This window comes from Sebastes umbrosus, chromosome 7 (assembly GCF_015220745.1).
Source record: "Sebastes umbrosus isolate fSebUmb1 chromosome 7, fSebUmb1.pri, whole genome shotgun sequence".
NCBI lineage: Eukaryota > Metazoa > Chordata > Actinopteri > Perciformes > Sebastidae > Sebastes > Sebastes umbrosus.
The window spans coordinates 18,470,740-18,498,385 of NC_051275.1; the positions used below are offsets into that span (position 1 = coordinate 18,470,740).

Here is a 27,646-nt window from a genome sequence, read left to right on the forward strand (position 1 = left end):
TTTAGTAAAGCCCAGGGTGGCGTCGTCAATTTTATTTTGTTATTTAGTCACTCCATAAACTGAGAAATATATAGTTCAATATCATATCAGCAAATCCTAACAATTGATAAGCTGTAACTAGGGAATATTTGTCATATTTGCTTGAAAAATGTGGATTAATTAATAATTTTTTCTCTTCTTTGAAATGTCAGCAATAAATGGGATTATGGATCAAATCATTTTTAATTTTTAGCGCAGCAGCAAAGTATAAAATCTGAGCACTGCTTAGTTAGTGCTCAATGTAGAACAGTCTCTAGATTGGATGACAACGGCCTGAATCCAGCATAAAACTTAACCATTATGTGTAGTTGGCCTCAGGCGTGTCCGATGAGAGCGATAATTGGGCCCAAAAAATCAGGCCGATCCTACATGAACCACAGCAGCAGTTTTGGGTCCGAGCTTGATTTAAAAACTTGAATTTCCACTGTATGTCAGACAGACAGTGATACGTGGGTTGCAGTTCTATCCGTGGGCGGGTCAGGTCCTAAAAATTTACATTTTGAATAGCGGATGGGTTACAGGTCGGTGAAATAATAAATATTAATTACATTCTCTAAAATGTGAACATAGCAGAGAACAGAGCTGCTGCTCAATAGCAGACAGCAAAATTTTTCCTCAGGCAAGTGCGTCCCTATTAGAGAGAAGCTGTGCGCATTCACACACAAGGAACAGCAGCGCAACTTCACTGATTATTTCAGAAGCTAAAAGTTTGGTTCTGTTTCCTCTGTCAAGCTTATAACTACAGTATTTAGTTTGCTGCTTAAATGTCACACCTTATTTGCTGCAGTGTCATTACTGCGCGCATGGAAACGTTTGCAATTACTGAAAGCGACCTCTCTAATCATTAAAGTAAATCGTTAAACAAAAACGTTCACACATCAATACAACATAGCCTACAGGGACCTGTAGAGGGGGAGTGAAATATCCATGCTGGTGTGAACCCAACCCGATTCAAGCCTGGGGGAATTTTGTGAAATTGCAGCCCGGCCAAGAACCCGGCGGATCGCATCAGGTCCAATCAGGTTCGGGGCTGAGAGTCAAAGCTCTTTTTCCAATCACTAAATGTTCTATCTATGTACTTGTTGATCAGTACAACTGGTACAGGTTGTGAGATATTTGGATTTCAAATCATAGAAACTGTTCAAATCACTTATTTTCTGCTGTCCATCTGTTTGCTTGATACGTTCTTGTCATATATTTTGCCAAAATACAGCTAAAGACGTTGCTTCAATCTCAATCCATGGATGTTATCGTAACTTTTTGCCACCATGAAAAATGGTCACCATTGGAATCCATTGTAGGAGACCTCAGCAGCTGTGCTCGGTACTACTTAAAAGATAGATTTTGGATTACCAGGTTGCAGTTACATAGTTTACTTTAAACCGTAATCCCACACTTGAGTCAGGTCCTAATATTGATATGAAATTTCAGTTAAGTGGTCATCTAAATGGGATTAGAAATTAAGCTTACACGGAAAATAATACTTGCATGCTTACAGGGACTTACTCTCTCTTAAAGTAAAGCCAAGCGCCCGCTGAACAAAGTGACATGTTTTCAGATCCACAATAGCAGGGTCAATATGGAGCCTCATCGCCGCTGTGATGTGAGAGTGTCGTCTTTTTCACATACTGTAGATGTCTTTAGATAGAGACAGAAACTGTCCAATAATTTAAGCTTTCCAACAAAATTGCTTCTAACGGGTGCCTGACCTCAGATGCAGTGAATTGGTTTAGTTTATTACTCTTTATTTGACAGGAACAGTGCATATTGATAACATTTCTGAAAATATACCAGAGTTTTTCATCTGAATTTTCATCTGTAGTCCATGGGCAGGCAGTAGTTAAAACACAGACATTAAATATAAAAGGATTGAAAATACAATCAGCGATAAAAGCAATGAAAAATACAATATGCAGATACAAACATAGCCTGCACCACATAGAGACAAGAGAGACAGTTCTTATAATATACAGAAGCAACAATATCATGTCAACAATCAACAGACAGCGTGACAGTGCAAACAACAAATAGCATGACAACAATGTTAGGACTGGTGAAGTGTGAATATTATGTACACTGTACAGCGACACACTAAGCAGGAGGAGCTCTTACACTCAATATAAAATATAAAGCAGCTGTCAGAATTACCAGTTTCTGCTGATGTCTAGTCTCTGTCTAGGACAAAGTTTATCAAGATAATCCTCTACTATCATGTTCAACAAAGCGTAGGTATGCTCTATCTGTGTTTGAATCCGTTATCTCCGGTGTGTCTGGTCTGGCACCAACTCAGAATTGAAGAAATTCAAAGATGAAAAGCACTGAACTGCACTTGCAGCTCTGATTTTCTTTTTGATCAGACGTTTAAATCTCAGGAAAGTAGTCTGACCTTTGTATGCGGTATTGTAATGATTTATTGTAGTGCTTTCTTCTTTTTGTGATTGTCGGGCTTAAGGTACTCTGTCAGTATTGAAGGTCAGTTTATTCTCAAGAGAACATTTCCTTGTGTTTCAGCAAAGGGTGCCGATTACGGATGAGTCAAACCTCTGAATAATACATTAGCTTAGATGGATTAACCTGATCAGCGATCATGTCAGCACTCCCACTCCTCTTGGTTTATAGACACCAACCAAAAGATCTCTAAAGTACTGTTAGAAAAGATCAACATCTAGAGGCAAATTCACACCAACTCTTTAACCCATATGGCTTCATCTGTTTCTTTGACACCCCTGCCCTCTCCCCCTTTCCCTTCCCCCTGCTCCCTCAGCCTTACCTAACCCTCTCAGCATACCCCTCCTCCCCCCAGCCTGGGGCTTTTACCTCCCCTAACCTCTCTCCATGTATTCGCTCCTGTTCCTTCCACTCTCTCCAACCCCCACCCCGCCACTGCCCTCATCGATCCACTCACCTCTCTGGTTGATTCTGCACAAAAAGCCAGCTCAAGGGTCACCTTACTCCGTTTGGGTTACTTATAAAACCTCCTTTATAGAGATGTTTTCATCTTTCATTTAGCTTGCTATTATTGGAAATTCTACTCCCTTCTTGTTTATGATAACATGAGGCAACATATTTTTTCTATTTAAACATTTTGCATTCTTTGCATTGTGTGGTCTTTTGTCTCTAACCCGTCCTGTAAGTCTAGTCAGTGTCGGCTAGACATTAGATAAGCTCTAATCTGTTTTTGCTACGCTGCAACTCATAAAAAAAACTGAAAAGTAACGTTCCTCCTTCTGGCCTGCGAGACTACAACCATAAATGTTTCAAACATCACCCCACGCAGAAGGACTATCATCATTAGTGTTTATTTTTTAAAAGGATTTATTATTATTTTTTCGTGTTTTAGAGTTAGTCAACAATGTGAAACTTAAATATGTCCAAACTACAGAAAATTTCCCTCAAAAATGTGCTATTTAAATGTTTATTGGCCAACTTCAGAACAAGCTTTCTTTACTATACATGCTCAGATTATGGGATGTGTTGTCATGTTACCCTGACAACAGAGTCCTAGACTACAGTAAATGGGTTATATGCTGATATGTTAAAGGATATGATCACATTTTTTCATGTGCGTCTTAAAACAATACTTATACGCCCATATGCACTGTACATGGAAAGCATTATTGGTTGCTATAACCGTTCCTCATGTCCATAGTGGCTGCAAAGACTTCCCTTCTTAAAGCAATTTCAGCCTAAGTGATGGGGTACAACATCTCTTCATGGTCAGTACGGACAGGAGGAACAAATACAGAGATCAATAATTAGTTTAAGGTACATATGGGCATGCGAGTATCATTTTATGATAGATTTTAGGAAATGTGAAACTATCCTTTTAGTGAGAAATTTATTCCCTTATCTTTAAGTGAAACCCACTTGGCAGCGTATACCAGGACTCACTCAAAAAATCAAGTCTAAGGGCGCTTTCACAAGCCAACATTTAGTCCGTTCACATCGACCTCTGGTACAGTTCGTTTGGGCAGTTGTGAACGCAGTAATCGTGCTCTGGTGCGGACCAAAACAACCGTTCCGAGACCGCTTGTGACCGTTTCCAAGTGAACCATAACGCAGGTTGTGTGTGCAGGCATTTGTTGAGACGGACACAGGCAAATGACAGGTTAACATGAGTGGGAGAGGACGGACCTGGACTTATGCAGAAGTCCGATGTTTGTTTGACATCTGGGCCGAAGAAGACACACAGAATATGATAAATAAAGTCCACAGAAGTAGTGACGTTTATAAATTTGAGATAAATTGAAGGAGGGATTTGTGCGCACACTCAATCAGTGCCGAGTCAAAGTGAAAAAACTTTGACAGCAATATTTCAAAGTCCGCTATACCCTGCATAGAAATTGCAGCTCTCGAGACGAAAAAGATGAATCACTCCTTCGTACATGCCGCTTTTGCAAATTATTTGTTTCTATTTGTTCCACTTTAATTTGTGCACTGTGAAACCGAACCACACTAAATAGAAAACGAACCCAAAGTATCAATTTCACTCTGATTTGGACTAGCCAAACGGACTATGGCTTGTGAAAACGCCCCAAAAAGTAGTGTTCACAGACTGCATGAACTGCAAAGTGGGATTATTGTCACAGAGTCGAATTCCTCCACAATACATGTCTCATCTTATTCAAAATATCTGCTTAGGGTTCAGTACAAGGGCAAGGTTTAGTTCTATTTCATGCACTGGCTCCAGTGAGTTAAGTGGGTTTACTTTAGTGACTTCCTGGTCCTTTTGAAGACACTGTTGTTATGTTATTCTGTCTCACTTGCAGGTCTGGTCCAGCGATGTGTGATCATCCAGAAAGATGAAAATGGCTTTGGGCTCACTGTTAGCGGTGACAACCCAGTGTTTGTGCAGCTTGTCAAAGAAGGTAAGGTGAAGATGTTGTTACGAAGACTACTTCTACTCTAAGCAATTGCAATAGAGATACGGGGTTCCTTTTTCGTGCACTGACATCAAACTGTCATGGTAGTTTGAGCTGAATTCACAGATGTGAGGAGTAATTGGGACTCAGCAACCACCGCCACCACTCTGACACTTACTTAGAGAAGTGAAGCCAATGACTGTATATTTCCTCCTCAGTAGTTTCACTGCAGCTGCAGCTTCTGCTTTATCATGTTGTCTTTTAAAGAGGGGACTTTTGACAGGATACTTATGTGTTCCCTGGCCGTCTTCTGCTGTCTGTAGAGGATGATGTGGGCTGTTATCAGGTCACAGAAAAACATTACACGCTCTATACAGTAGTTGAGAGAGACAGAAGAGGAAGGAACTGATCGAGGACTTTCGTTGCACTGTCATCAGTGCTTGGCAGTGTTTAACTATCCCTGTATGGATCCCATTTGTGCTTTTGCCACTGACTCAACACAAAGAGCAGTTTCATCTAAATAATTCATACCACTTCTGTTTTATTTCTTTGTGAACTCGACAAAATGTATCTTTAGTATTTGGCTGCAGCTTTTCCCCTTCATATTTTTGTTTTAAAATGAGCACGATGAAGTCTAACTAATCTTTTGCTTGTCACCGCGGTAAAACTGCACTGAAACAGGTTCAATTCAAATATCTAATCACATACTGATCAGACAAGATTATGTCCTTAGTTCAGTGACACCAGTTAAAATTTCCATACTAATGCAAAACTGCAGTGTATTAGTAAAACTGTATTTGGTGTACAGAATACTTGAGCTGTATGCTGCTGACTATAGAGTCAGACGTGGATCTCATAATAACCTGTCTCATGCCTAAATCCCTTTGTTTTGGGTGGAGCTGTGAAACAGGTCCTTCTCATAATTTAACCACTGTTATGGTCTTTCAAAATAGCACCCAAATAGTCACTTTGCAACATCTGGTCTGTCGAGGCTATATGGTGTATTCATTGTGTGGAGATGTCAACAATCGCACCATGAAGCCGTATGTCTTATGTGCTTCCTCTCCATCCATTTGTTCTATTTCTTTCCACACCTCCTCTGTTGCTTTATCGCTCTCTTTCCTCCGTGTTTTCCAGATGGGGCTGCTATGCGAGCAGGTGTTCAGACAGGAGACAGGATCATCAAGGTATTGTGTTCATCTGCCTCCATGTCTTTAAACTGCTAATGTCACTGTTTTCTTGCCCAAGGCTAATACAGAGGCTGTAGGCTGCCACCTTCTGGTCAGTCAGCGTCTCTACTCTTGTTGTGCTGCATCAGGGAATCAAATGAGGGCCCAAATCCAATCCGGTCCCCACACCCTCCCACTCCGTGGTGGAGTGCACTCCGTTTGTAGTCACACTCACAGCTGAATAAAGCCCCCTTCTTTAAGGTGTAGGGTATAAATGCAGCAGCCACTTCGGGACGAACTTCCCTCTCTAGGAAATCGCTAGGAAATAAATATCAGAATCAGAAATACTTTATTGGTCCCCGGGGGGAAATTGAGTTACGTTTTGCTCCCGTTCTAGAATATAAATATAAAAAAATATAGAAATCATAAGAAAATATAAATAAGAAAAATATATAATAACAGTGCAAATAATAATGCTGAAAAATAGGATCTATGCAAATAATATAAATGCATGCATTTCTGAAAATGTAAGAATAGTGTAAAATAAGAATCTTTGTTTAAATGTTCTATATAAATAAATGCAGTGTTAATGCCGGAGTAAATCAGATTATTGCACAGTTGAATTATTGCACTGTTAAGTCAGTATTGCACAGTTGAAGATATATATGCATCAATTTACAATCTAATAAATATGTGTACCGTTTTCTAGACTGGACAAGGAAATATTTGATCCTAAATACAATCTATTTACTCTATGTTGTTGACGTCTGAATGACAATAAAGTAGAATAAATTTAATGTCTATCAGTTTGAGCAGATTACAAGTAAATGTTTGTACCGGTAGTAGCATGGAATTTACATTAGAGCGTGTTCCATGACGAACACGAAACAGCGTTGCGCGTCATCAGTAAGGGCAGTTGGTTAAGTTGACAACGATGCAGGCTCGCTATTGGAGTATTTCATAACCCACTTCCATTTCCTGTGAATTGGTTTGGAATGGCACTTAACATGACGGACCCTCTATGCGAATGCGCAAACGAAGTGGAGGTGCGTAGGGAGAGAGTGTAGAGGGTGGTTTCGAATTGGGCCGAGATGTCACATTGTAAAGCTGAACCTACAATGGGAGATTTTGGACTCAGTATCTGTTGTTTAACTCTCATCATTGCTGTCTTGCAGGTTAACGGGACCCTTGTTACACATTCTAATCACATTGAGGTGGTGAAGCTTATCAAATGTAAGTTCTTCTGTCTGTGTTCTAGCAAAAGCCACATTTAAAAAATAAACCTTTAAGTAAAATTGACACTTTGCTTTGATTTTTTCATTCCAGCGGGCTCCTATGTGGCCCTCACAGTATTGGGGCGTCCCCCAGGGCTCGCCCAGATCCCTTTGTCTGAAGCAGAGTCTGAAATGTTGGGCGTTAGCATTTCCTCTCCAAACTCCCCAGCAGCAGAACGCCCCTACAGTCCTCTGGACCGCCTCTCCTCCACTCAAACACCATGGGTACTAAATGTTTCTTGCCTTCCTTCTTCATCCTCCCTCCTTATCATCTTGAGGGTTTTCACCTGGGTTATCACAAGCCCCTTTCACACAGCCCGTTCAAGATGGGAATGTTGCACCGTTATTCTGCCTCGTGGGTTCTGTTAAAAAAAGTACAAACACGTAATGGGGGGACAGAGTTGTTGCGCCATTAAGCCGGCAGCGGTTGTAGTGACAGAGCCAAATCAACGTCTGTGTGAAATGGACAGCCGGCTAGAGCTGCAACTATTAATCGTTTAGGTGTCAACTATTAAATTAATTGCTAACTATTTTGATAATCGATTCATCGGTTTGAGTAATTTAGAAAAAAAGTAAAAGTTCTCTGATTCCAGCTTAAATGTGAATATTTTCTGGTTTCTTTACTCCTCTATGACAGTAAACTGAATACATTTGAGTTGTTGACAAAACAAGACATTTGAGAACGTCATCTTGGGCTTTGGGAAAAACTGATTATGACATTTTTTCACCATTTTCTGACATTTTAGGCCAAACAACTAATCTATAAATCAAGATAATAATCGACAGATTAATCGACAATGAAAATAATCGTTAGTTGCAGCCCGACAGACAGCCCATTGCGCAACAACTTGCTCACACAAACACTAGACAATGACACTGTTGTGTTACACGTCCCATTAATTAATCAAAACTTTATTTATACTCGAGAAATCATTGAGGGGCAACCCTCATTTACAATGACATCGAGTCAATTACAAAACAAGGAAAGGGAAAACAAAACAACAAGAATGAGATATACAAACAGACAAGATGCGATATCGTTATAAAAATAGTGAAAGCCGTTCAAACTTTCCGATTAGGAAGAATAAATTTGATGGATACATTCAGATATTTAGGATGTAAAATAAAGTAAAGTATAGAAGCCCTAGAACCTTGTAATTATGTAGATAATTTGACAGATTAAAAGTTTAAGTAGAACACATTTATCAAAAGCAATTTCAAGTAGAAGTTGGGTGATTTAAGATCAAATTTCTAAAATGTCCAAAGGGTATAAATGAATTGATTTTAATGTGTTGCTGTATTTTGTTCCAAGGGGCAGGTGCACTAATATTAAAGCAATTTTTCCAAGTTCAGAACTAGCTCGTCACACCGGCACACGATCCAAAATCACACAGTGGGGCAGCATTACGCCGATCTTGTTTGGTTCATTGTAAAAAAGCAAAGCGTGCATAATAGCGCATCTTCTCCACGGCAGTATATACATACAGGCAGATACATGAAACTTGACCTCTGCTTTTAACCCATCCTTAGGAGCAGTGGGCTGCTGTAAAGCGCCAGGGGAATTGTTATAGTGGCCTTTCCATATCTCATCCTTTCTCACCCATTTTCTGTATGCTTATTTAGTTAAATGCATCTGGATTACATGTATCTAATATTTGCTTGAATGCTTCTCATCTGTAGTCCAATGCACAGTTCCTCCATATGCTTTTCAACTTTCCTTTTCGTTTTTTTTCCCACAGGATGAGAATAGCAGTTTCTGCAACCAGAGGATTGACATGTTGCAAAGGATGCTCTCAAAAGAGCAGCAGGAGCTGCAGGTTAGCATACCAATCACTGCCACTTACTGTCTTCTCTCTATTGTAACACTGTTTTCCTCTTAAGGACAGTTATGTTATTATCTCTGTTGAAAATAAAAAGATCAGCTCCCATCCATCTTTATATACAACATCGCTTTGGGTAGTAGACAGGTTGTATGTGTACACTTATAACTGCTGGTTCTTCATGCAGTGATGCGACAGTATTTTCCTAAACATCCCGGAACAGAGTCAACATATGACATGCTTTACTTGCCTGATTGTACACAGATAGCGGGTTACTACTGGTCCTGATTGCTTGTTTTGATTCCATCCCTTTTTGCTGTAAAGGCCATGAAGGAGGAGTACAGCAGGAACCCCTCCCCCAAACTACTGAAAGACATCCAGGAAGCTAAGAAACACATTCCTCAGCTGCAGGGTCAGCTCCTCAAGGCCACTGGGGCAACACAGGTGAAGCAAACCCTTGCATACAGAATAGTATCACTAATGATCTACCAGCAACATCCAAACATTATAATTTGTGTAGTGCATTTAGGGATCGCTCCAGACAAATCCTAATCTTATCAGAGGATTAGGGTTTTTCTCTGTGGGAAGCCACTCTTTTGTGTCTGTGTCACAGCTTATTTTCACTCACTGAACCTTGTGTTATGTATGTCAACATTTTAGTATGCTCTCAATTTGAAAGGTTATATTTTATGAGATAGATGTAGCCTGTTAGCCTTGTCTGTCCGAGAACATGTCTCATTCTGGACTTTGTGAATCTTATTGATGTGTAATAATGTTGCTCATAATTAATAACCAATCTTGTGTTTACATGAATCCATAGGAGGCTGTTCCAGGTGGTGATGCAAATGATGGTAGCATGTTTGAGACGGATCACACTCCCGCCTCTAAGGGAGACAACAGTACAGATCTGTCCTGGAGCAGCACTCCTGTAAGTTATCAGCACTAATAACCAACATCATTCAAATTTCCCTCTGAACTTCATATTAAACCTTCATTCCAAGACTAGAGAAGCTTTAGCACAATAGATTCACAGCCTCATGCTAAATTAGATGAGTTAAATCAGTCTTAATTAGCCCTGCTTAGCTTTGGCTACAACAATACCTGTTTCACACCAATGACCAGGGTCTGACCTGGGTTATCTGACCCATGCTGAACCCTTCTTTTGTAAATTCAAACCAAGCCAGTCAACCCGGTTTAATCCCTGGTCATGACAATTCAGATACGACCTGGGTCACAACCCGGGAGCAATGCATACTAATTAGTTCAGGTACTGAAAATGGGCGGTGGTTTACACCTCTGGAGGACTACAGAGAGAGGGGATGATGGTCATTAATGTATGCAAAAACGTAAAATGTTACAGAATGATGCATGTTTTTTGGGATAATATGGTGTAAATATAGTACATACAGCATTTTTACCTTTTGTAAAATGCTTAACTATATCATACTGTGTTGCATGGAGCTGGACTGTATACAAAAACATAAAGACAACATACAGATTTACAGTATCTAACACTCATGAACCTTTTTTTCCTCCGTCTATAATCTACAGTACCCATTTATCGTATTAGATACATTGTGCTATCTAATATGATAATATAGGCTACATTTACAAAAGGATTACAGAACTTCTGAAGACTGAAATGTATATTTCACTCACTCTACCATCCCAGCAAAGATTTGCTTCATATAGTAGACTTACTAAAGTTTTTCAGCTGGGCATGTGGCAACTGTTAGATAATGTAAGCGCGTGTTTAAATTTCATGAAGTTTGCTAATTGCTCTATAATGTGATGAACAACGACTGGGTTTAGCACTTTATAACAGATGGAACAGGTGATACATATATTTTTGCAGGTTTATTTGGAAACTTAAAAAAGGTAATGTTGGCAATAAAAAATGTGCAAACATGCTTTAAAAACAGATGCTCTCACAGCTGGCGGTACCGTGAGGTGGTTGGCTTGCATGGTATATTTCTGTGTCTGTGTAAGACGGATGCCTCTCTCATTCAGCAGCCTTGTTAAGTTTGTATACATGTTGTCCGTCTACAGCTTATTTCTTCCTCACCGTGGACAGGCAGGAGCTCCCGCACCTCAAAATCTTGCCACACATCCATGTTGTTCAAATCAGCCGTCGTACACCTCCAATGTATCTGAAAACATTCCTGCTGCCGTCGCACTGTTTGTTTCTTTGAGCTACGGAGACCTGTGACAATTGCGTCACGACTGTGTGCCCCCATTTGCAACCAAGTAGGTTTGTCCCGCCCCGTTTGTTAGCGACCCTGGTGCGTGCCGTTCACATTGAAATCGACCCTGGTCCGGCCCTGGTCTGACCCACCTCCAGACCTGGGTTGTGAAGCCAAGTCGGTCAACGGGGGTTAGCCCTTTCAGACACAAAATCAATGCTGGTTCAACCCTGGTTGAGCCCTCGGTGTGAAAGGGGTATACGTGTATGTATTGATTCTGCATTCAAATGACTGTTTATCATGTATGACAACTAATGGAATAAATGATTTGGCAATAGTTGTTGAGTTTTTGGGAAATTTCTTTTGTTAAATTGAGATTGATTCAGAATCTAATACTTTGTTCCATCCGACCTCCAGATATCTCGCTTTGGGCCTGGATCTCCAGAGAGCCTTTACCCAAGAGAGTCATCCTGCCCCAGCCCAAAGAACACACCCAGGAACAGCTTCAACTCCTGCCACTCTCCAGAGGCAGAGGATGCCACTGACCTGGTAACTATAAGAAATGTTCTTATTCACTCCCTTTCTTGATATAAACTTGGGAAAGAGAATTTTGCATGTTGATGAATAATCTGTCAATGCAAGTATACCCCAGATCATTTGGGTTATAAATGTCCAGATGGAGAAAGTATTTATAAAAAACACTAATTCCACACCGTACCACTGTCTTTTCCCCAGGACTCTCTGTCCCCTACCACAGTCAGCAGTCCCTCTTCCTCCCGCCTCGTCTCGCAAATCATCGGAGCTGAGGACGACTATTTTGATTCAGACCAGGAGCAGGTACAGTATTTTACCACGGGGCAATCTTAACATCTATGTCAATCAAAATACTGAACCCAACTTTCATATTCAAAATATTTTATAAAAGGCGTGATGCTGTAATTATAAACTTTTCTTTGCAAGCAAGGTGTAGATAATATAATTCAAACTCGTGTCACATTTGAAGTTGGCAAAGTCGACAAGAGTGCAAACTGCTGTACTGATTTTGTTTCAGACGAACGGCCAGTGTAACAACTTTAACAGTATTGAGCAGCTCAAGTCTCGTCCCGCCCACCTCGCAGCCTTCCTTCACCACGTCATCTCTCAGTTCGACCCTGCTCCTGTGGTAAGACCCTCTCTCCTCACACCTTGTTAAAATCTTTTATCTATTCATTTCCTGTTTTCATGCCACCACTACAGCTCACTGTTTTTTTTTTCTTGTGTCCTCAGCTGTGCTACCTCCATGCTGACTTCTACAAGCAGACCAACTCCAAAGAGACCAGACGGGTGTTCATGGACCTCCACACCTTCTTCATTGACCGTGGAGCAGTAAGTACAGTTTTTGTTCCCCACAGTGAAACAGGCCAGACTCATCCAATGTTCATCTGTCTGTCTGTCACACAAGATGCACACAGTACGTCACTGTTTGACAAAAACAAGTAAGATGTGGCATGTCTCCATGTCAAAACATGGAACATGATCAAAAACCTCCTAGCCCTAAGTCATATTTACAAGTTAGAATAAGGTGATATAGTTGTTACTAATTGGCTATTACATCATTCATAGGTCATGACATGATTTATGAGCGCCTTAATTTATGATCTTCACTCAAATTGACATTTAATATAATTTGAAAGGGTTTTGCTGAACTTCAGTGTGTTCACTCATTTCTTTTTTGTGTCTCTTTTTTTTGCAGAATTTGAAAGTTGCTGTTCCTGAATCCATCTCTACTGATCTCGGTACGTATTTCATGCTGTGCTTTTGCTTCATTTGGTTGTCTTCCCAGTGTCCTTTTGAGTAGGCAATTTCTTTTGTCACGGTCACCTTTTGGACTACTGTTGGCTCACTTCATCCTCTTGGCCATCCTCATTACACAGTCCCTGTAAGCCAGGCACACTCCCGACCAAGGTGTTAAGAAATCAAATGCTCTGATGGTTTGGAAAGTAGTGCTTAACCTTAGCAGTGCCTATTTAGTGTGCACTTGACATAATCCTGTTAGAGTCTTGGCGTACAGTATATGTGAGTGTGTGTGTGTGCATGTGTTTGCAGACCGCCGGCGGACAGAACTGATCCCAGAGGAAATAAACAGACAACACGTTCAAACACTGCAGGACTCTCTGCTCCCCGACATCCAGAAGAACCTTGAAGATTTCAGGTAAACTTGTCAGCTCTGAATTTTTATTCTCCTTCGTTTGGTAAGTTCCAGATTAATTGCGGAACTTGAGAATTTGAAAAAAAAGGCATTATCGATCTAACCACAGTATATGTTGGCACATGTAGGCAGAAGCGCAGTATGGGCCTAACAGTGGCTGAAGTAGAGCTGTCCAGACTGGACCAAGAGAGAGTCAGGGACCGGGTCACTCTGGAGCGAGAGCGCTCGTATGCTGAAAACATCATCACCAAAGTAGAGGACATCCTGTAAGTAGCACATGCACACACAGTTACATGACACTAAGGCTGCAACTAACGTTTATTTTCATTGTCGGTTTTTTTCTCGATTAATCAATTAGTTGTTTGGTTTATAAAATGCCAGAAAATAGTGAAAAATGTCGATCAGTGTTTCTCAAAGCCCAAGATGGCATTCTCAAATGTCTTGTTTTGTCCTCAACTCAAATGTATTCAGTTTACCCTCATAGAGGAGTAAAGAAACCAGAAAATATGTAAGGGATAATGTGCAACGAGCCAGTCATTGTTGTGAAATAAACTCAGACAGGGTGATGCGGCACCCCTTGCATCGCCCTGAAGGCGTTTATTTCACAACAATAGCCCGCTAGCTGTACATATTCCCGCTTATTACACAGCTACTTGCTTAAGAAATCAATAATTTGACACAAAAACGGTCCACCAGAGTCCGACATCACAACTGCACCCATAGCAACGGTCTATTATACATAGCAGCGGTCTGCTATAAAGAAATAACAGACAGTAGAACGCTGTGATTGACCAATCAGAATCGAGTACTCAGCAAAGCTGTGTAATAATCACATTTAAGAAGGTGGAATCAGAGAATTTTGACTTTTTGTTTTGAAAAAAAATACTCAAACCGATTTTAATCAATTATCAAAATAGTTAGCGATTCATTTAATAATTGACAACTAATCAATTTATCGTTGCAGCTCTACATGACACACCTGTCGTGCATACAGACATACTGTATCTTAATGTTTCTAACCTTTATCAGCCAATCATAGAGTTTGTCTTCTTTGTGTTGTTTATAGGTTAACTACTCAGACCACAGAGGAAGAGAAATGGTAAGAAAACTTGTACTGTGGAGCATTTGGTTGATTTGATATGAAGAGTATTTCTCAAAGCATATGACGGGGATCATTTAGCTCTCATGGCCCCTCAAACCATCTGTGTCATCATTGCATTTACAGTCTGTAATGTGTCCCACAATCATCTAAAATAACTTAATTATTACTTTATTCGACTTTTTGACTCCTTTAACTGAATTATTTAAAAACAATTCTTGTGCTCAATGAATAATATGTCAGTGGTGTCGTTTTTTTTCAACCTTTAGAATATAGTCTTTGATGTTTCGGCCAAGAAGGCATAACATATTGGTGTCATCCAAGCCCTATTCTACATCCCCCACAGTTTACATATTAAACACGCGGGCAGTCTCTTAAAGAGAACATGTAATTTATGCAGTGTGTTTATATTAAATAATTCAAAAGTGTGACTGATTGAAACAGTCTTGTTTGAAATGCCATATGGTCGCAGCACACCCCAGATGGTTTGTGTAGAAATAGTACGAGAAGGACTGGTATGACATATGGTGCAAGTGACAATAAGGACACTTCAAGTTTTAGCATCCTGTTGTTTTGTCGGTTATGATTAAAAATGTTGTGTTGTCGCTTTTGTTTTGATTTAGCACTACAATGCAGTATGTCATCTATACATACATGAAGCACCTTGGTGTGAGGGTCAAGGAACCTCGTAGTCTGGAGTCCAAACGGGTCAGGATCAACTTTCTTCCCAAGATCAAGGTACTTAAACGTTACTTCTTGCGACTTTGCCCTTCTCTCTCTCCTTTTATCATCTACCTGACAGTTTCCGTGTTTTTAATAAAATACAGAAAAGCATCAAGACAGAAAAGGAAGGAGAAGAGAAGGTGAAGAAACCCAGATTTCCCAGCATCCTTGGACCTCAGCGTCGGCCCAGCCGTATTGAAGCAGCATCGGGTGAGTTAGGGCTTTTGAGTGAAGACAAAATTATGACACCACTTCTAAAGCTTTCTTTTTCAAATTTTGACCCCACTTTTCTCTTTGTTCAGTGGGTAAAGCCTTGGATGGTCGCCCCCGGCCACAGAAACAGTTGTCTCAGCCTACACTGGGGGCAAGTGATCACATGGATTCTGGCCGTTTAAGAAGCAGCCAGTCGAGCGAGGGCTCTGAACTCACACACTCCATGTCCCTCAACGCCTCGTCTCCAAACAGTGCCACCTATTGCTCAGACAATAGCCGAGACGCTGATATGGGTGAGCTACTAAACACATCAGTAAAAGAGAAACACAGAGGAGGCGCTGGTTTCTAACTTGTTAATTATCTCTCAGGTGGGACTCCGACCTTCGGCCCCTCCAGGCTGAGTGACGGCCTTCAGTCCGACCCTCTTGATGGGTTGTCGTACCCTACTTCGCACTTTGACCTTTGCAGCCTGGACCAACTGCAAGAGGATGACAGAGAAAGCGACAGGTGCGTTTACAGTCACTTTTGCTTCCTTACGGTGCAGCCCCACTATACGCTGCCAGACTGGTGGCAAAATTCGCTCCCATTCATTGTGTATTAGAAGTGACTGATTAACTGCACAAGGCATGCTGGGATGACCTGCGATGCGGACCAAGCTGGCGGTGCGATGAGGGGGCCTGACAATTAAAAAAATTCAAACATCGAGCTGCAGCAATGACTCTGAGCAGCTGTGTGTATAATCAGGAAATGCTAAAGCGAGACTAATGATCGTAGTTGATGATAATTTATCCATGTAAAAACATGTATTCTTAGTTCCAATAATATTGTTCAGCTGAGTTCAGAGCAGGAGTCATGTTAACTGCATTTTATCCAGACTTTTTTGAACAGCATTCATGTTTTTAACAGCTTTTTCCCCTCATTAATTTATGCCATAATTATCCATCTGACAGAAAACGGTTTGTACTGTTGCTTTTTCGTAAATAAAATACCCTTGTGTGGAGCTGGTAGAGAAGGGGACGGGGATTGTAGGATGGACAAGCGACCGGCGCTGCAGTGCATAGAGAATATTTATTTTTAACTTTGATTTTACTTTTAATATTTTTTTGTAGAGCCCATGACGGAACACCAAAGGCCATAAGAAGGTGAGGATACCAAATAATTTTCAAACTTAAATACATCTAAAAATACGTAGTGATGAAACCTTAGTAGCCAGATGAAAAGCTAACTCTCTGTCTTTGCCCCAGGCTTGACGGACTGGGTGCGTCTGACGTTCAGAGTGAGGACGACCAGGGAACAGACTCTGAGCATGACCCTCCGAACTGGCAGCAGCTGGTGGGGCGAGAGATCCTAGCGGGTCTCAGGCCTCAGGAAATCAAGAGACAGGAAGTCATCAACGGTGAGTACAGGGCTTACCACCACTTCACATTATATAATTCATTAAAAGCCAGATCTATTTTCAAAGAATACAAGAGGTTCCCCCTCAATGTGCTTTAAAGATACTATTGTGTTATATAATATAGTGAGTAGAAGGGAGAAGAGAGAGATGTGCAGCAGCAGAGCATCTGCTGGGATCCAACCCAAGCTGCTGTCGAATGTACATCACGTTGAGCTGTGCAAATGATCTGCCATCTTGAATTAACATCTCGTATTGTGTCTGCAGAGCTGTTTTATACAGAGCGTGCACATGTCAGGATGCTGAGAGTTTTGGACCATGTTTTCTACCAGAAGCTCTCCAAAGAGGCCATCCTGCCTCCTGCCGACATCAAGAACATCTTCACCAACCTGGACGAGATTCTACTGCTGCATGGTACACACACACACACACACACACACACACCAACACACACATCCTGACATCCATCAAAAATCCTTCTCATCTTTGCATGACTGCTCTTAAACCATTAACAATTTAAAAGTAAGGTAGTGAGAATCAAAATAAAGTTTCAAGTAAAACAGCACCCTCACATTTTCATGTTGTATTCTTCTTCTTTGTTATCTTGCACACACACACACACACACACACACACACACACACACACACACACAACCACACACGCACACACACACTGACCGTCCATTGGTGCTTCTCCTTTGAATTTCAGTTTCAATACTGGAGCAAATGGCAGCCGTTCGGAAGAGAAATGAGTCTTCGGTAATTGATCAGATAGGAGACGACTTGCTCTCCTGGGTGAGTACAATTCTCAGGCTGAAATTGTATTTCCTCTTTCAAACATTTTTCTTATATTGAATGAATTTCAAGATGACTGATGTGGTCGGAAAAAAAAAACAACGTATTGTGCACAAAGAAATTGAACTGTTGCCTGCAATTGCTTTATAGCGAGAATTTTTTTTTGGTGTTGGCATGCGATTGCTGTCTTCAGCCTCAATTCAGTTAATTTTGAAATGTCATATCTGCATTTAAATGGTTATGTACAGTTTAAATATGATAGAGAAGGGGTTAATGTTAAATTCCACACTAAAATCCTGAAACGCAAAACCTTAGACAAGGAACAACTCTGCCAGGAAATGTAATCACAGTGGAAGCAAGCGAGTGAAAAGGAAGCCTGTTTCCCAGTAAATGGTTATGTCAGTCAATGCCCTAGATTTGGCTGACATCTCGATATCATGTGTGATGCATTAGATGTGAGGTGGCTGCATATCAGCTGGCAGCCTTGTCTAAAATGTCTCTATAGGGATAAGTAGGGTAAACGGTCCCCCGAGGGGTCGAGCATTGATCTAGTCTACATTTAAACTTAAGCTGTCTCTGCTCCGAGGTCTTAAGCCTGGCCCCCTTCTGGGAGTTGCTGCTCATTGTAGTGGTTAAATACTAGACATTTCCATGGCAACTGCCCCTGACCCAGATCGACCGAGTGACTGATCACCGTCTCTGTCCGTCCCTGTCTTGTCCTGTCCTGTCTTGGGTCGGGTGGTTACAGTTCGGCGGCGGAGAGGAGGAGAAGATCAAGAAGGCGGTGGGGACGTTCTGCAGCAACCAGCCGTTTGCTCTGGAGATCATCAAGACAAAGCAGAAGAAAGACTCGCGGTTTACTTCGTTGGTCCAGGTAATGACATTATGCTTTGCAAATTGATTTTATCTTTGAAAGTTAGCTACTGTACTGAACGAATGCTCAGAATGTGTCAAAAAGAGGATTTAAACAAGCTGTTTAATTCAAGATATTCAGCTGAAATGCATTTCTCTGAGTAAAAACCTAAGCTACATTTAATGTCGCTCAGTCACCATTTATACTTCTTAAAAGATGCATTTTGGTTGTTTGGCGACAGCTTAAGTTCACCCATCCTGAATTTTTTTGTATTGCTTTGCAGGAGGCAGAGAGTAACAGACTGTGTCGCCGACTGCAGCTTAAGGACATCATTCCTGTGGAGATGCAGCGGCTCACCAAGTACCCCCTGCTACTAGACAACATCGCCAAGTACACAGGTGCTGTAATGTTCCTTCAAAGTTCCTCCTTCACAGCAGTTTGTAGTGAACCACGTTGAAATCAGCTTATGTGCTATTATTTCAGTGCATAAATGACTCCACATACTAACTTTGTGCATGATCTAGGATATAATAATGATTCAAAACAAGATGTTTGCTTAAACCAAACAATGTGGCAAGTAGATATTAGTCATATCGAATGATAAAAGAAGAGCTGCAATAAACGATTATTTTCTTTTTAGATTAGATTACTAGATATTAAATTATTTTCTTGATTAAACAATTAATCGTTTGTTTTTATAAAATGTCAGAAAATACTGAATATTTTTGGCATTTCTGCTTTTAAACAAAATGACTTAATCGATCAATCAAAATTATTAGATTCACTTTCTGACGTGGTACTAATTGCTGCAGCTTTATAATATAGTACAGTACTATATATAGCGGTCACTTGATGGGATTAAAGGCACGGTCACACATGCGCGAAATTAACATTCGCCTCCCGCTCACTTCCATTCTGTGCGAGCGAAGGGGTGAAAAAACATTTGCTTCTGGTGGTGAAGGAAATTCGCATCTTCGCATTATCGTGGAGTTCAACTTCGGTGAAGACTTAGCACGAATATCGCCTCGGCAGACGATGGTCACTCAGCTGCATTCGCGCCTTAAAGCAGACAATGAAGAACCTGCCAGCCACTTATTCTGACTGTGGACACGCATGAAGCTTTAATGATGTCAACATGCCTGCAGGAGGAGCCACAGAACAGATCTGTGCACACATACAAAACCACTTCCAGTTCACGCAGGTACAAAAACTGCTCCGTCTCCTGCATTCTTATTCAGACACTTCAAAGTCTGTTCCACTCAGTCACGAATACTTAGTCAATCACCGACTCCGTCACAGGGAGAGAAAATTGTGATCTACTTTTAAAAAATGACAGTTTCAAACCGCTATTATACTAATTCTCTCCGCTACCGCATAACCGTTTTAGACTCTCCTGACATAACTAGAAATGAATTATAAGTTTTTGTGCAACACCCCTGCATGTTCAACTAGTTCAACTATCCAGCTCTCTCTCTCCTGTGATCCTCAAATCAATTAGATCCTATGAGGCAATTAATTCAATATGGAAACTAATTTACTCCTGTTGCCCGTAGCCATGGAAATGGTTTATACGGGAATAATACCTAGTTTGCATTTTTATATTCTGAATGTAATATAATACAATAGATAAAAATGGAAGTCTTGAGATAGAAGAAAGTGGATAAAAAAAGAACCAAATAGTAGTCTTAAGCAAGGCTCTGCGTGGCAACACGCCAGCGATGAGTGAATTACAGAGACAAATGGAGAGATTAGCATTTTAATGGTCCTGGAGCGGCTCTGCACATTTTGGGAAATGTCTCACCCATTATTTGGTCCATCATTTAGTCTTGGCTGGAGTTTGGCGTCTCACACAGAGAGAACGCACTAACGATAAAGTATAACCAGCTATTACGGGAACATAATGCCCCCCTGCTTTATCATAATTTTTGAGAACGATGATGTGCTAATGGACAGAGGAAATATCAATTTGCCGGACAACCCCCTGCAGAACTAAGGAGCCCTTATGTCTTATTTGATGTCATATTATCTTTCAGACAACGTAGCGGAGAAGGACAAAGTGAAGCAGGCAACAGAGTGCTGTAGAAAGATCCTCAATCACGTCAACCAGGCTGTGAAGGAATCCGAGGACAAGCAGGTAGGATTTTTTTTTTAAATCTTCTTTCCATTTCATACCATCCCCTAGACTTTTCTCTTCCTCCCCTTCAGTCTCATCCTAAGTCCTTCCATTTTTTTCCTGCTCTACCACAATTTATTTTTTTCGCTACCTTCTTTGTTCCCCAGGCAGAGGCTTCCTTTTTAAAGAGCGCTTACTTACCACCCCCCCTTCCTCTGTCTCCTTATTTTCTCCGTCCTTCCTCTAGAGGTTGGAGGACTATCAGAGAAGATTGGACCTCTCCTCTCTAAAGCAGACAGACAACCCCATGATCCTGGAGCTAAAGGTGAGTTATCTACACAACCCTTTTAGCTGCAGTTAAAGCACACTCACTTGTTGTACACCCACGTACGCTGTATGAAATATCCGCTCAATATAAAGGTAGCGCTATGTGGAAATGGCTCCACGGACCAGCAGATAGTACTTAAAAGCATTTCATTTATTTCTACCTCCTTCAGAATTTGGATTTAACCAAGAGAACGATGGTGCATGAGGGACCACTGTCATGGAAAGTGAACAAGGACAAGACTATCGGTTTGTAATCAGCACATTATACGAGTTTGATCGTTATTAAACTTTGATATTGTTGCAAAAAAACAAAATATAATCCACCTCTTTGTCTCCTTTCAGAGTTGTACACACTCCTCCTGCAGGACATCCTGGTTCTGCTACAGAAACAAGATGAGCGTCTCATCCTGAAGTGTCACAGTAAAAACCTGACAGGCCCCGCAGATACCAAAAGTATCTTCAGCCCCATCATTAAACTCAACACTGTGCTGGTGCGCTCTGTGGCCACAGGTCAGTTAACAATGTCTTTTCTGTTTTGCATTTTACAAAAATGGTGGAACAATAAGTTGATTAAATCAGGATCATATCAAAGAACGAAAGAACCCCTCACTATACCACCTCCAGGCATTAGGACTGTACAATTGATCGAATAATAATCAAGATTTTGGTTTCCCACAATGAAATGAACATGATCGCATGCGATATTGATGTTTAAATGCGTGCTCCGCTCACAGAAAACTCTGCTGCATATCAAATCAAGCGCCTCCTAGACTTGGCTAGCCAGCCACCAACCGGCCGATCGAGATGTTTTGGCTTCAGTTTTGGGGAGCCGTCATGCTGCTGTGCGCGCACCCTACAACTTTTCTGAATGTTGCAGCTGCAGTCCAGAGTAGAAGAGTAATATACTGTATACTCGTTTTGCCCGTCTGCACGGGGGATTCAACTGGGCGCGTAAGAGACAGCCGCTCGGTGTGGGTGGATCCTCTCCCCGGTGCTGGCTGGCATTTCCTCCACTTGCACTGCGACCGGCTCTATGTCCCTGAGCTTTACAGCGGCCCTCGCTCGCTGTCTGCTCTGCGGGGAGGGACGGGACTCATGGCGTGATGTTCAACCGGGCTGACTGTCCTCAGTGCGTGTCTGCAGCGATGTCGGCAACTCACACCCAGCCTTTTTTGAAACACGGAGCCCGTCTCGTTAACCATTCATATCTATACAACCAAAGCGTTCATGATTAAATTGTTTACAAGAGCACGAAATAGTTAATCTAGTCTCTTAATTTAGCTCATTTTCTTCTCAAAGTGCACCAGATTTATGCATTTAATATAGCCTACAAAGGGTATTGCAATGTCAGTTTTTTCCAACATCGTGCAGCCCCTAATTTGTATAATAGCAGGGATGTAGCACCACATGGAAGTAAAAGCAGTGCTCTGTTTGTTTTAATGTGAAAGTGCAATATAAACATGTTGTCTCTAAAAGCAATGAATAATTGACAAATAATCGTGATCTCAATATTGATCACAATAATCGTGATTATCATTTTGGCCATAATCATGCAGCCCTGCCAGACATACAACCCAGAATAAAGTATCAGGAAGTCTATGGCTTCATGCATGTAGGGCAAACGTGTGATTAATCTCACCCTGAACCTTATTTACCCACTCTCTCCTGCCAGACAACAAGTCCTTCTTCGTCCTATCCATGTCAGACAACGGAGCCCAGATCTATGAGCTGATGGCGCCCACGGTCTCAGATCAGAAAACGTAAGTCTGCATACCTTTTGACTGATTCATTGAATTTGTATTGCTCCAGTGGTTAAATGAGCTAATAATTTTTTTGTTCCCTTGCACAAGGTGGCAGCGTCTAATCACCCAGAGAGCTGATGCCATGAAAGTCAAACCTCACAGCGTCATACCATTACCTCAGACTGAGTATGTCATCTTTCTAATTTGATCCGATCAGATGGTTCTCAGGTTTTTGAGCTTGTTGCTAACGTGAGATGTTGCTTGTGTGCCAGTGGGGAGAGAGACGGTGTGGAGATCATTACAACGGGTGTTTCCAGGCTGAGTCGAGACCCAGACCGCACGTCCACCGGCAGCACCCAGTCTACAGGTAGCTTGGAAAAACATCCTCCGTGTTACTTTAAATATTCTACCCTAGTCAGCTATGTCAATAATCCTTCTCTAATTTACACCCACTCAGATAAAGAGAGCAGTCCAGCCCCTAGAGGTGTGATGCAGAGCTCTCTACCAGGTAGTAATCCATTTGAGGGAGTAAAGGCAGAGGAAGAGGAGGAGGAGGAGGAAGGTTTTGTGGACCCAGAGCTTCCTTACCAAGTGGCTGAAGATGGCAAAGAGGGAGACTCGTTTAACATGTTTCCCTCCAGAGCAGACGAAGCACTGAAAACATGTAAGCACACAGTAAACAGATGACTCAAAAATCAAGTGCTACACATGCAGTGAATTATTAATCAGCCCTTTTTCCTCAACCTGTCCCTCAGTGGCAGCATTAAAGCAGGTGTTGGTGACCCAGCTGATGTCCCAGGAGGCTGTAGAGCAAACCAAACGCTCCACGGGGGCACGTCTCCTCAGGACCACGTCTCTGCGGACCCCCGTGGACAGCCGCGCACGGGTGATGGTCCACAATGGCTCGGAGAAGAACAGCTCCCAGACAGAGGACCCGACTCAGGACCTGGGCTCCGGGGACACGGGCTTCTTTGATTCTCCTGAAGATTATGGTGAGCCTGGACAGGAGTCAAGCTATTATTTGAGCGCTTTGCATCAATTCCCGTGTCCAGCGCTGCCTCCCGTTTACACCGGCACGCGCATGCCCAGTGTACGTGAATGGTCATGTGACATTCAAGCGTGGTAGTACGGACAGAGATCAACTCTGAAATGGCCCTAAAACAGCATTTTAAAACGATATAATGTATCAGTGTGGATGTAGCCTTTGTCTCTCCCTGCTCCCTGCAAACAGTAGTGCTAAATGGCTTCTTTTGATTCTCTCAGCAGGGTATTTAGTCCTGGAGGGTTACGGCGGCCCCGGGGAGAGCAGCACAGACGACGACATCTTGGCATCGACCACAGGGAAGCAGCTGAGAACCTCGCAAGGCTGCGCCGCCGACTCCGGTATCAACTTGAGGTTTTCTTCAACGTCACAGGCCGGCAGCCTCTCCTCTTTTAGCAGACAGGTGTTGTCTCACCTTAGAAACCTTCAGGCCAACCTCAACTATCTGAAGGTATCTAACAAGTCACTGAGCTCACCAACATGCGTTTACACATTGGGGGTTATTTTTATATCGCTGATCTGACTGTGTTTGTTTTTTTCTCTTGCAGGAGGTTGAGGCCAAGTACAATAATCTAATACGCCAAAGGCCAGAGAGGTCATCAGCAGACGCAGATGGAAACAAAGGTATTTCAAGTCATGCTCAACATATGAGTCACTAGATTTTAATAAATGAATCACTTCCTGTATCTGTCCTTTTTCTGATCTGACTCATTTTTTTACCCCCCAGATAAGAGATAGTGGAAGTCTGTACTGCAGCTTTTGGCTCTGGTCCCAAAGAGGAAGTACCGACTTTGTAGTCTGTTCCTACGTCTTGTGTCCTGGACTTTCTGGACATCCTATAAGCTTGTCCTCTCACTGCTGAGCCCCCTTTTTTTTCCATCAACCGTCGCCCAACGGATGCCACAGAGAACGAGAGACTTGAGTGTGAGCAGGAAACGTTTGAAGGGTGGAGTCATCATCGTTGTGATGCCGCGCCCCCCCCCCACCAAGCCCCCTACCTCCCACCCCCCTCCTCCGTCAGCACAAGGCAATCAGGGAAGTGGGATTGCCCCCAAAAAAACCTCACCCCCCTCTACCGTATAACACCCATTTCCCCCGGACCTCCCTGCAAGAAAGAGAACTTATACCAAAATGTACAAAGATGTGTGTTTAGAATATATATATATGAAACACAAAACAAGAAAAGGAAAATTTTAAGATAATGTATTAAGATTTTTTTTATCCCAAGATGTATTTATTTTCTTTCTTTTCTTTTCGTTTTTTTTTTTTTCGTTTTTTTTTTTTTTTTAAAGTGTTTCCCACATTGCTTGCATGCTTTTGGCCATGGTGTTACCTTTTTTGGCTGCTTTTCCTGCTTCAGTCATACAGGGTTAGTGTGAGTGTTGGGTGCACGCTAGCATTACAAAGCACGCTAGCCTAGCGAACCCTGATGCAGGAATATATTCAGACTGATAGAGGCCAGAGTTGCGCTGGTGATGGATAGATCCCATTGTGTTAAAAGAAACTCTTGAATCGTGTTACTAGAATTTCAGATAAATTCTAGGTGTGGTGTTAACTAGAATGAAGAGTCTCAAGGCTCTGATCTGGTCCTGTTGCATTATCGTGCTGCCTCCTTCTTCCTCACTGTGAGTGGTATTTTTGCCTCTCGTCTGCTCCTCTTCTTCCTTTGCGTGTGACTCTCCCCCCCCCCCGTCTTTTCCCTGTGAACACTTATGGGTGTCATCCTTCTCCTCTTCCTCACATCCCCAGTGTCTTTCATGCTTATTTATCCCCCTCCCACATTCTATATGTCATGCTTCCTCATCTGCATCTGGGTATCTTGCCCCGTTTCCCCCCTTCCTCTTCTACAAGGATGCTCTTTTCTGTATCAGCTCCTGACAGAAAACGCTGCTTCTTTCCGCTACTGTTGGCGATTGCTGATCCGACTGCCTGATATTCTAATGTCATGAAGTTCAACATATGTACAATGATCAAGTTGGAAGGTTATGCATAAGTTTAATAAATAAATGGTGCCATGACACATTCAAAAAGGAAAAACCTTGCTCGCTTTTGTCTTTTATGTGCACCCGATTTCATATGTATCCCGTGAAAAGCTGGTCGGTAAAACATTTTACTTGTACAGCTCTTATTGAATCAGTAATGGAGAAATGATTGAAGACCATTTTTGCATTTAACACGAGAAAGATCAAGGACACCCGAGCATTAGTCATGATGGATTAGCAAGTGTCTTTTAAGAAAAGCCTATCTGTCAATTTGTCATTGAAATATGTCAGTATATTTAATCCTAACTATGTGCCCTGGTCATAATATATCTGTATTACATTTGTTGACCTCTTGTCATTACTTGTGTTAGATGGTATACATTTATCAGATGTCAGTATCTCATCATGTGCTTGTTCTATTCCCTGCTGATGAGATGTCACCTCCATTCACTCTCATATAAGATTTAATGTTAACAATCTCTCCTAACATAATCACTTTTTACAGCGTGTCAGAGATCCTATCACCCATCGGTTACGCTGAATAAGGCATTTCTAGTTGACCAAAATGTTACAATTAACTTTCATAAACTGAAAACACACTGTGAAATGATTCAATTTGTAAGACGAAAACGCGGATAACTCTGAGACCAGACAACGCCGTGGTAGCGACCTGTCAATCACAAGGTAGCCACGTCCTAAAGCATATCCTGCTTTATGGTCTATTTGACTCTAAATGGGACCATAATATACTAAATGAACATCATGCTGTATTGAAGAATACTTGAAAATAGTGATTGAGACCATAAACTCATGTTTACAATGTTTACTGAGGTAATAAATCAAGTGAGAAGTAGGGTCATTTTCTCATAGACTATGTAGTATAGTACTACATAGTCTATAGACAGATGCCTATTGTGGCCAAAAACACTGCCATGGTTAAAAATATTGATTATTTAACATGTTTACAAGATGCCTTAAGTCTTTAATATGACTGTCAAATCCTCTGGTGTGTACAATGCTACAGCTGAAGTGTCTTGTTTTGTTCTTATTTTTAGTTAATTGTTTTTCTTAACTAAAGGTAAAATCATAAAATTAGAATTGGCTGAAATTGCAATTTGAGCATATAGCACGGAAGATGTGTTAAATGTTTTTGTTGACTATACTGTGCAAGTGAATGAGCAGATATTCAATAATGTGCAGGAGCATTTAGACCAGGGATGTCAAACTCATTTTAGTTCATGGGTCAGGTACAGTCCAATTTGATGTCAAGTGGGCCCGACCAGCAAAACCATTGAATAGTAACCTATAAATAATAACACCTCCAAATTTGCCCTTCCTGTTAGTGTAAAGAAGTACAAATACATTCTGAAAACTCTCAGAAAAAAATGAGAAATCCATTTACAAAAGAGATGATGAACAACCTGAGATGTCTCGCTGATCTCTCGGCTACCTTCAAACCTTCCATCGTCACATTCAGTTTTCCCTCTAAATTCTTGTATTTTCCACCATGATGAATCTGATAGTGGTGCTGAATAATTATATTCCTTGAGCACTGAAAGGTGCTGGGACACACCAAGAACACTGGCTTCCCAGTTACCTCTGTGAAGAAATAGGAACTGGTTATCTTGGGAAACCTGACACTCTGTTTCCACTTTTCTCCATTTTCCACGGAGGCTCCTGCATGAACAGTAGCTTGACAGTGTTCTGTCAAGTAGCCTGTACGTCAGCGGGTGGGATCTATAATAGCATATCCAGCGTAGGGCGTGCTACTCTTATTAGGACAGCATGACCAGGGTTGGAAATTAACTTTTTTTGTCCACATGCCAATG

The 27,646-nt window shown here is 41.6% G+C and overlaps 1 protein-coding gene across 4 annotated transcripts in view; it reads left to right on the forward strand.

Moving 5' to 3' along the window:
• arhgef12a (Rho guanine nucleotide exchange factor (GEF) 12a) overlaps nucleotides 1-25,872 on the forward strand; it is a 46,008-nt gene extending 20,136 nt beyond the window's left edge. For 3 of the 4 annotated variants that reach the window (XM_037774937.1, XM_037774942.1, XM_037774940.1), the window contains 37 exons: nucleotides 4,809-4,907; nucleotides 6,039-6,088; nucleotides 7,246-7,303; nucleotides 7,397-7,569; nucleotides 9,084-9,161; nucleotides 9,489-9,608; nucleotides 9,985-10,092; nucleotides 11,765-11,896; nucleotides 12,083-12,184; nucleotides 12,399-12,509; nucleotides 12,614-12,712; nucleotides 13,080-13,122; nucleotides 13,433-13,538; nucleotides 13,664-13,801; nucleotides 14,602-14,634; nucleotides 15,258-15,372; nucleotides 15,462-15,567; nucleotides 15,660-15,863; nucleotides 15,939-16,077; nucleotides 16,680-16,712; nucleotides 16,815-16,966; nucleotides 17,231-17,377; nucleotides 17,673-17,758; nucleotides 18,507-18,632; nucleotides 18,895-19,009; nucleotides 20,645-20,745; nucleotides 20,972-21,049; nucleotides 21,222-21,297; nucleotides 21,394-21,561; nucleotides 22,724-22,811; nucleotides 22,902-22,979; nucleotides 23,066-23,160; nucleotides 23,251-23,457; nucleotides 23,549-23,785; nucleotides 24,057-24,286; nucleotides 24,384-24,459; nucleotides 24,563-25,872. In XM_037774937.1, the coding sequence (XP_037630865.1) occupies nucleotides 4,809-4,907; nucleotides 6,039-6,088; nucleotides 7,246-7,303; nucleotides 7,397-7,569; nucleotides 9,084-9,161; nucleotides 9,489-9,608; nucleotides 9,985-10,092; nucleotides 11,765-11,896; nucleotides 12,083-12,184; nucleotides 12,399-12,509; nucleotides 12,614-12,712; nucleotides 13,080-13,122; nucleotides 13,433-13,538; nucleotides 13,664-13,801; nucleotides 14,602-14,634; nucleotides 15,258-15,372; nucleotides 15,462-15,567; nucleotides 15,660-15,863; nucleotides 15,939-16,077; nucleotides 16,680-16,712; nucleotides 16,815-16,966; nucleotides 17,231-17,377; nucleotides 17,673-17,758; nucleotides 18,507-18,632; nucleotides 18,895-19,009; nucleotides 20,645-20,745; nucleotides 20,972-21,049; nucleotides 21,222-21,297; nucleotides 21,394-21,561; nucleotides 22,724-22,811; nucleotides 22,902-22,979; nucleotides 23,066-23,160; nucleotides 23,251-23,457; nucleotides 23,549-23,785; nucleotides 24,057-24,286; nucleotides 24,384-24,459; nucleotides 24,563-24,573 (4,118 nt within the window). In that variant the 3' untranslated portion in view covers nucleotides 24,574-25,872. The remainder of the gene's footprint in view (nucleotides 1-4,808; nucleotides 4,908-6,038; nucleotides 6,089-7,245; nucleotides 7,304-7,396; nucleotides 7,570-9,083; nucleotides 9,162-9,488; nucleotides 9,609-9,984; nucleotides 10,093-11,764; nucleotides 11,897-12,082; nucleotides 12,185-12,398; nucleotides 12,510-12,613; nucleotides 12,713-13,079; nucleotides 13,123-13,432; nucleotides 13,539-13,663; nucleotides 13,802-14,601; nucleotides 14,635-15,257; nucleotides 15,373-15,461; nucleotides 15,568-15,659; nucleotides 15,864-15,938; nucleotides 16,078-16,679; nucleotides 16,713-16,814; nucleotides 16,967-17,230; nucleotides 17,378-17,672; nucleotides 17,759-18,506; nucleotides 18,633-18,894; nucleotides 19,010-20,644; nucleotides 20,746-20,971; nucleotides 21,050-21,221; nucleotides 21,298-21,393; nucleotides 21,562-22,723; nucleotides 22,812-22,901; nucleotides 22,980-23,065; nucleotides 23,161-23,250; nucleotides 23,458-23,548; nucleotides 23,786-24,056; nucleotides 24,287-24,383; nucleotides 24,460-24,562) is intronic. The other variant, XM_037774941.1, reaches the window with a different exon arrangement.
• Nucleotides 25,873-27,646: the final 1,774 nt, after the last annotated feature.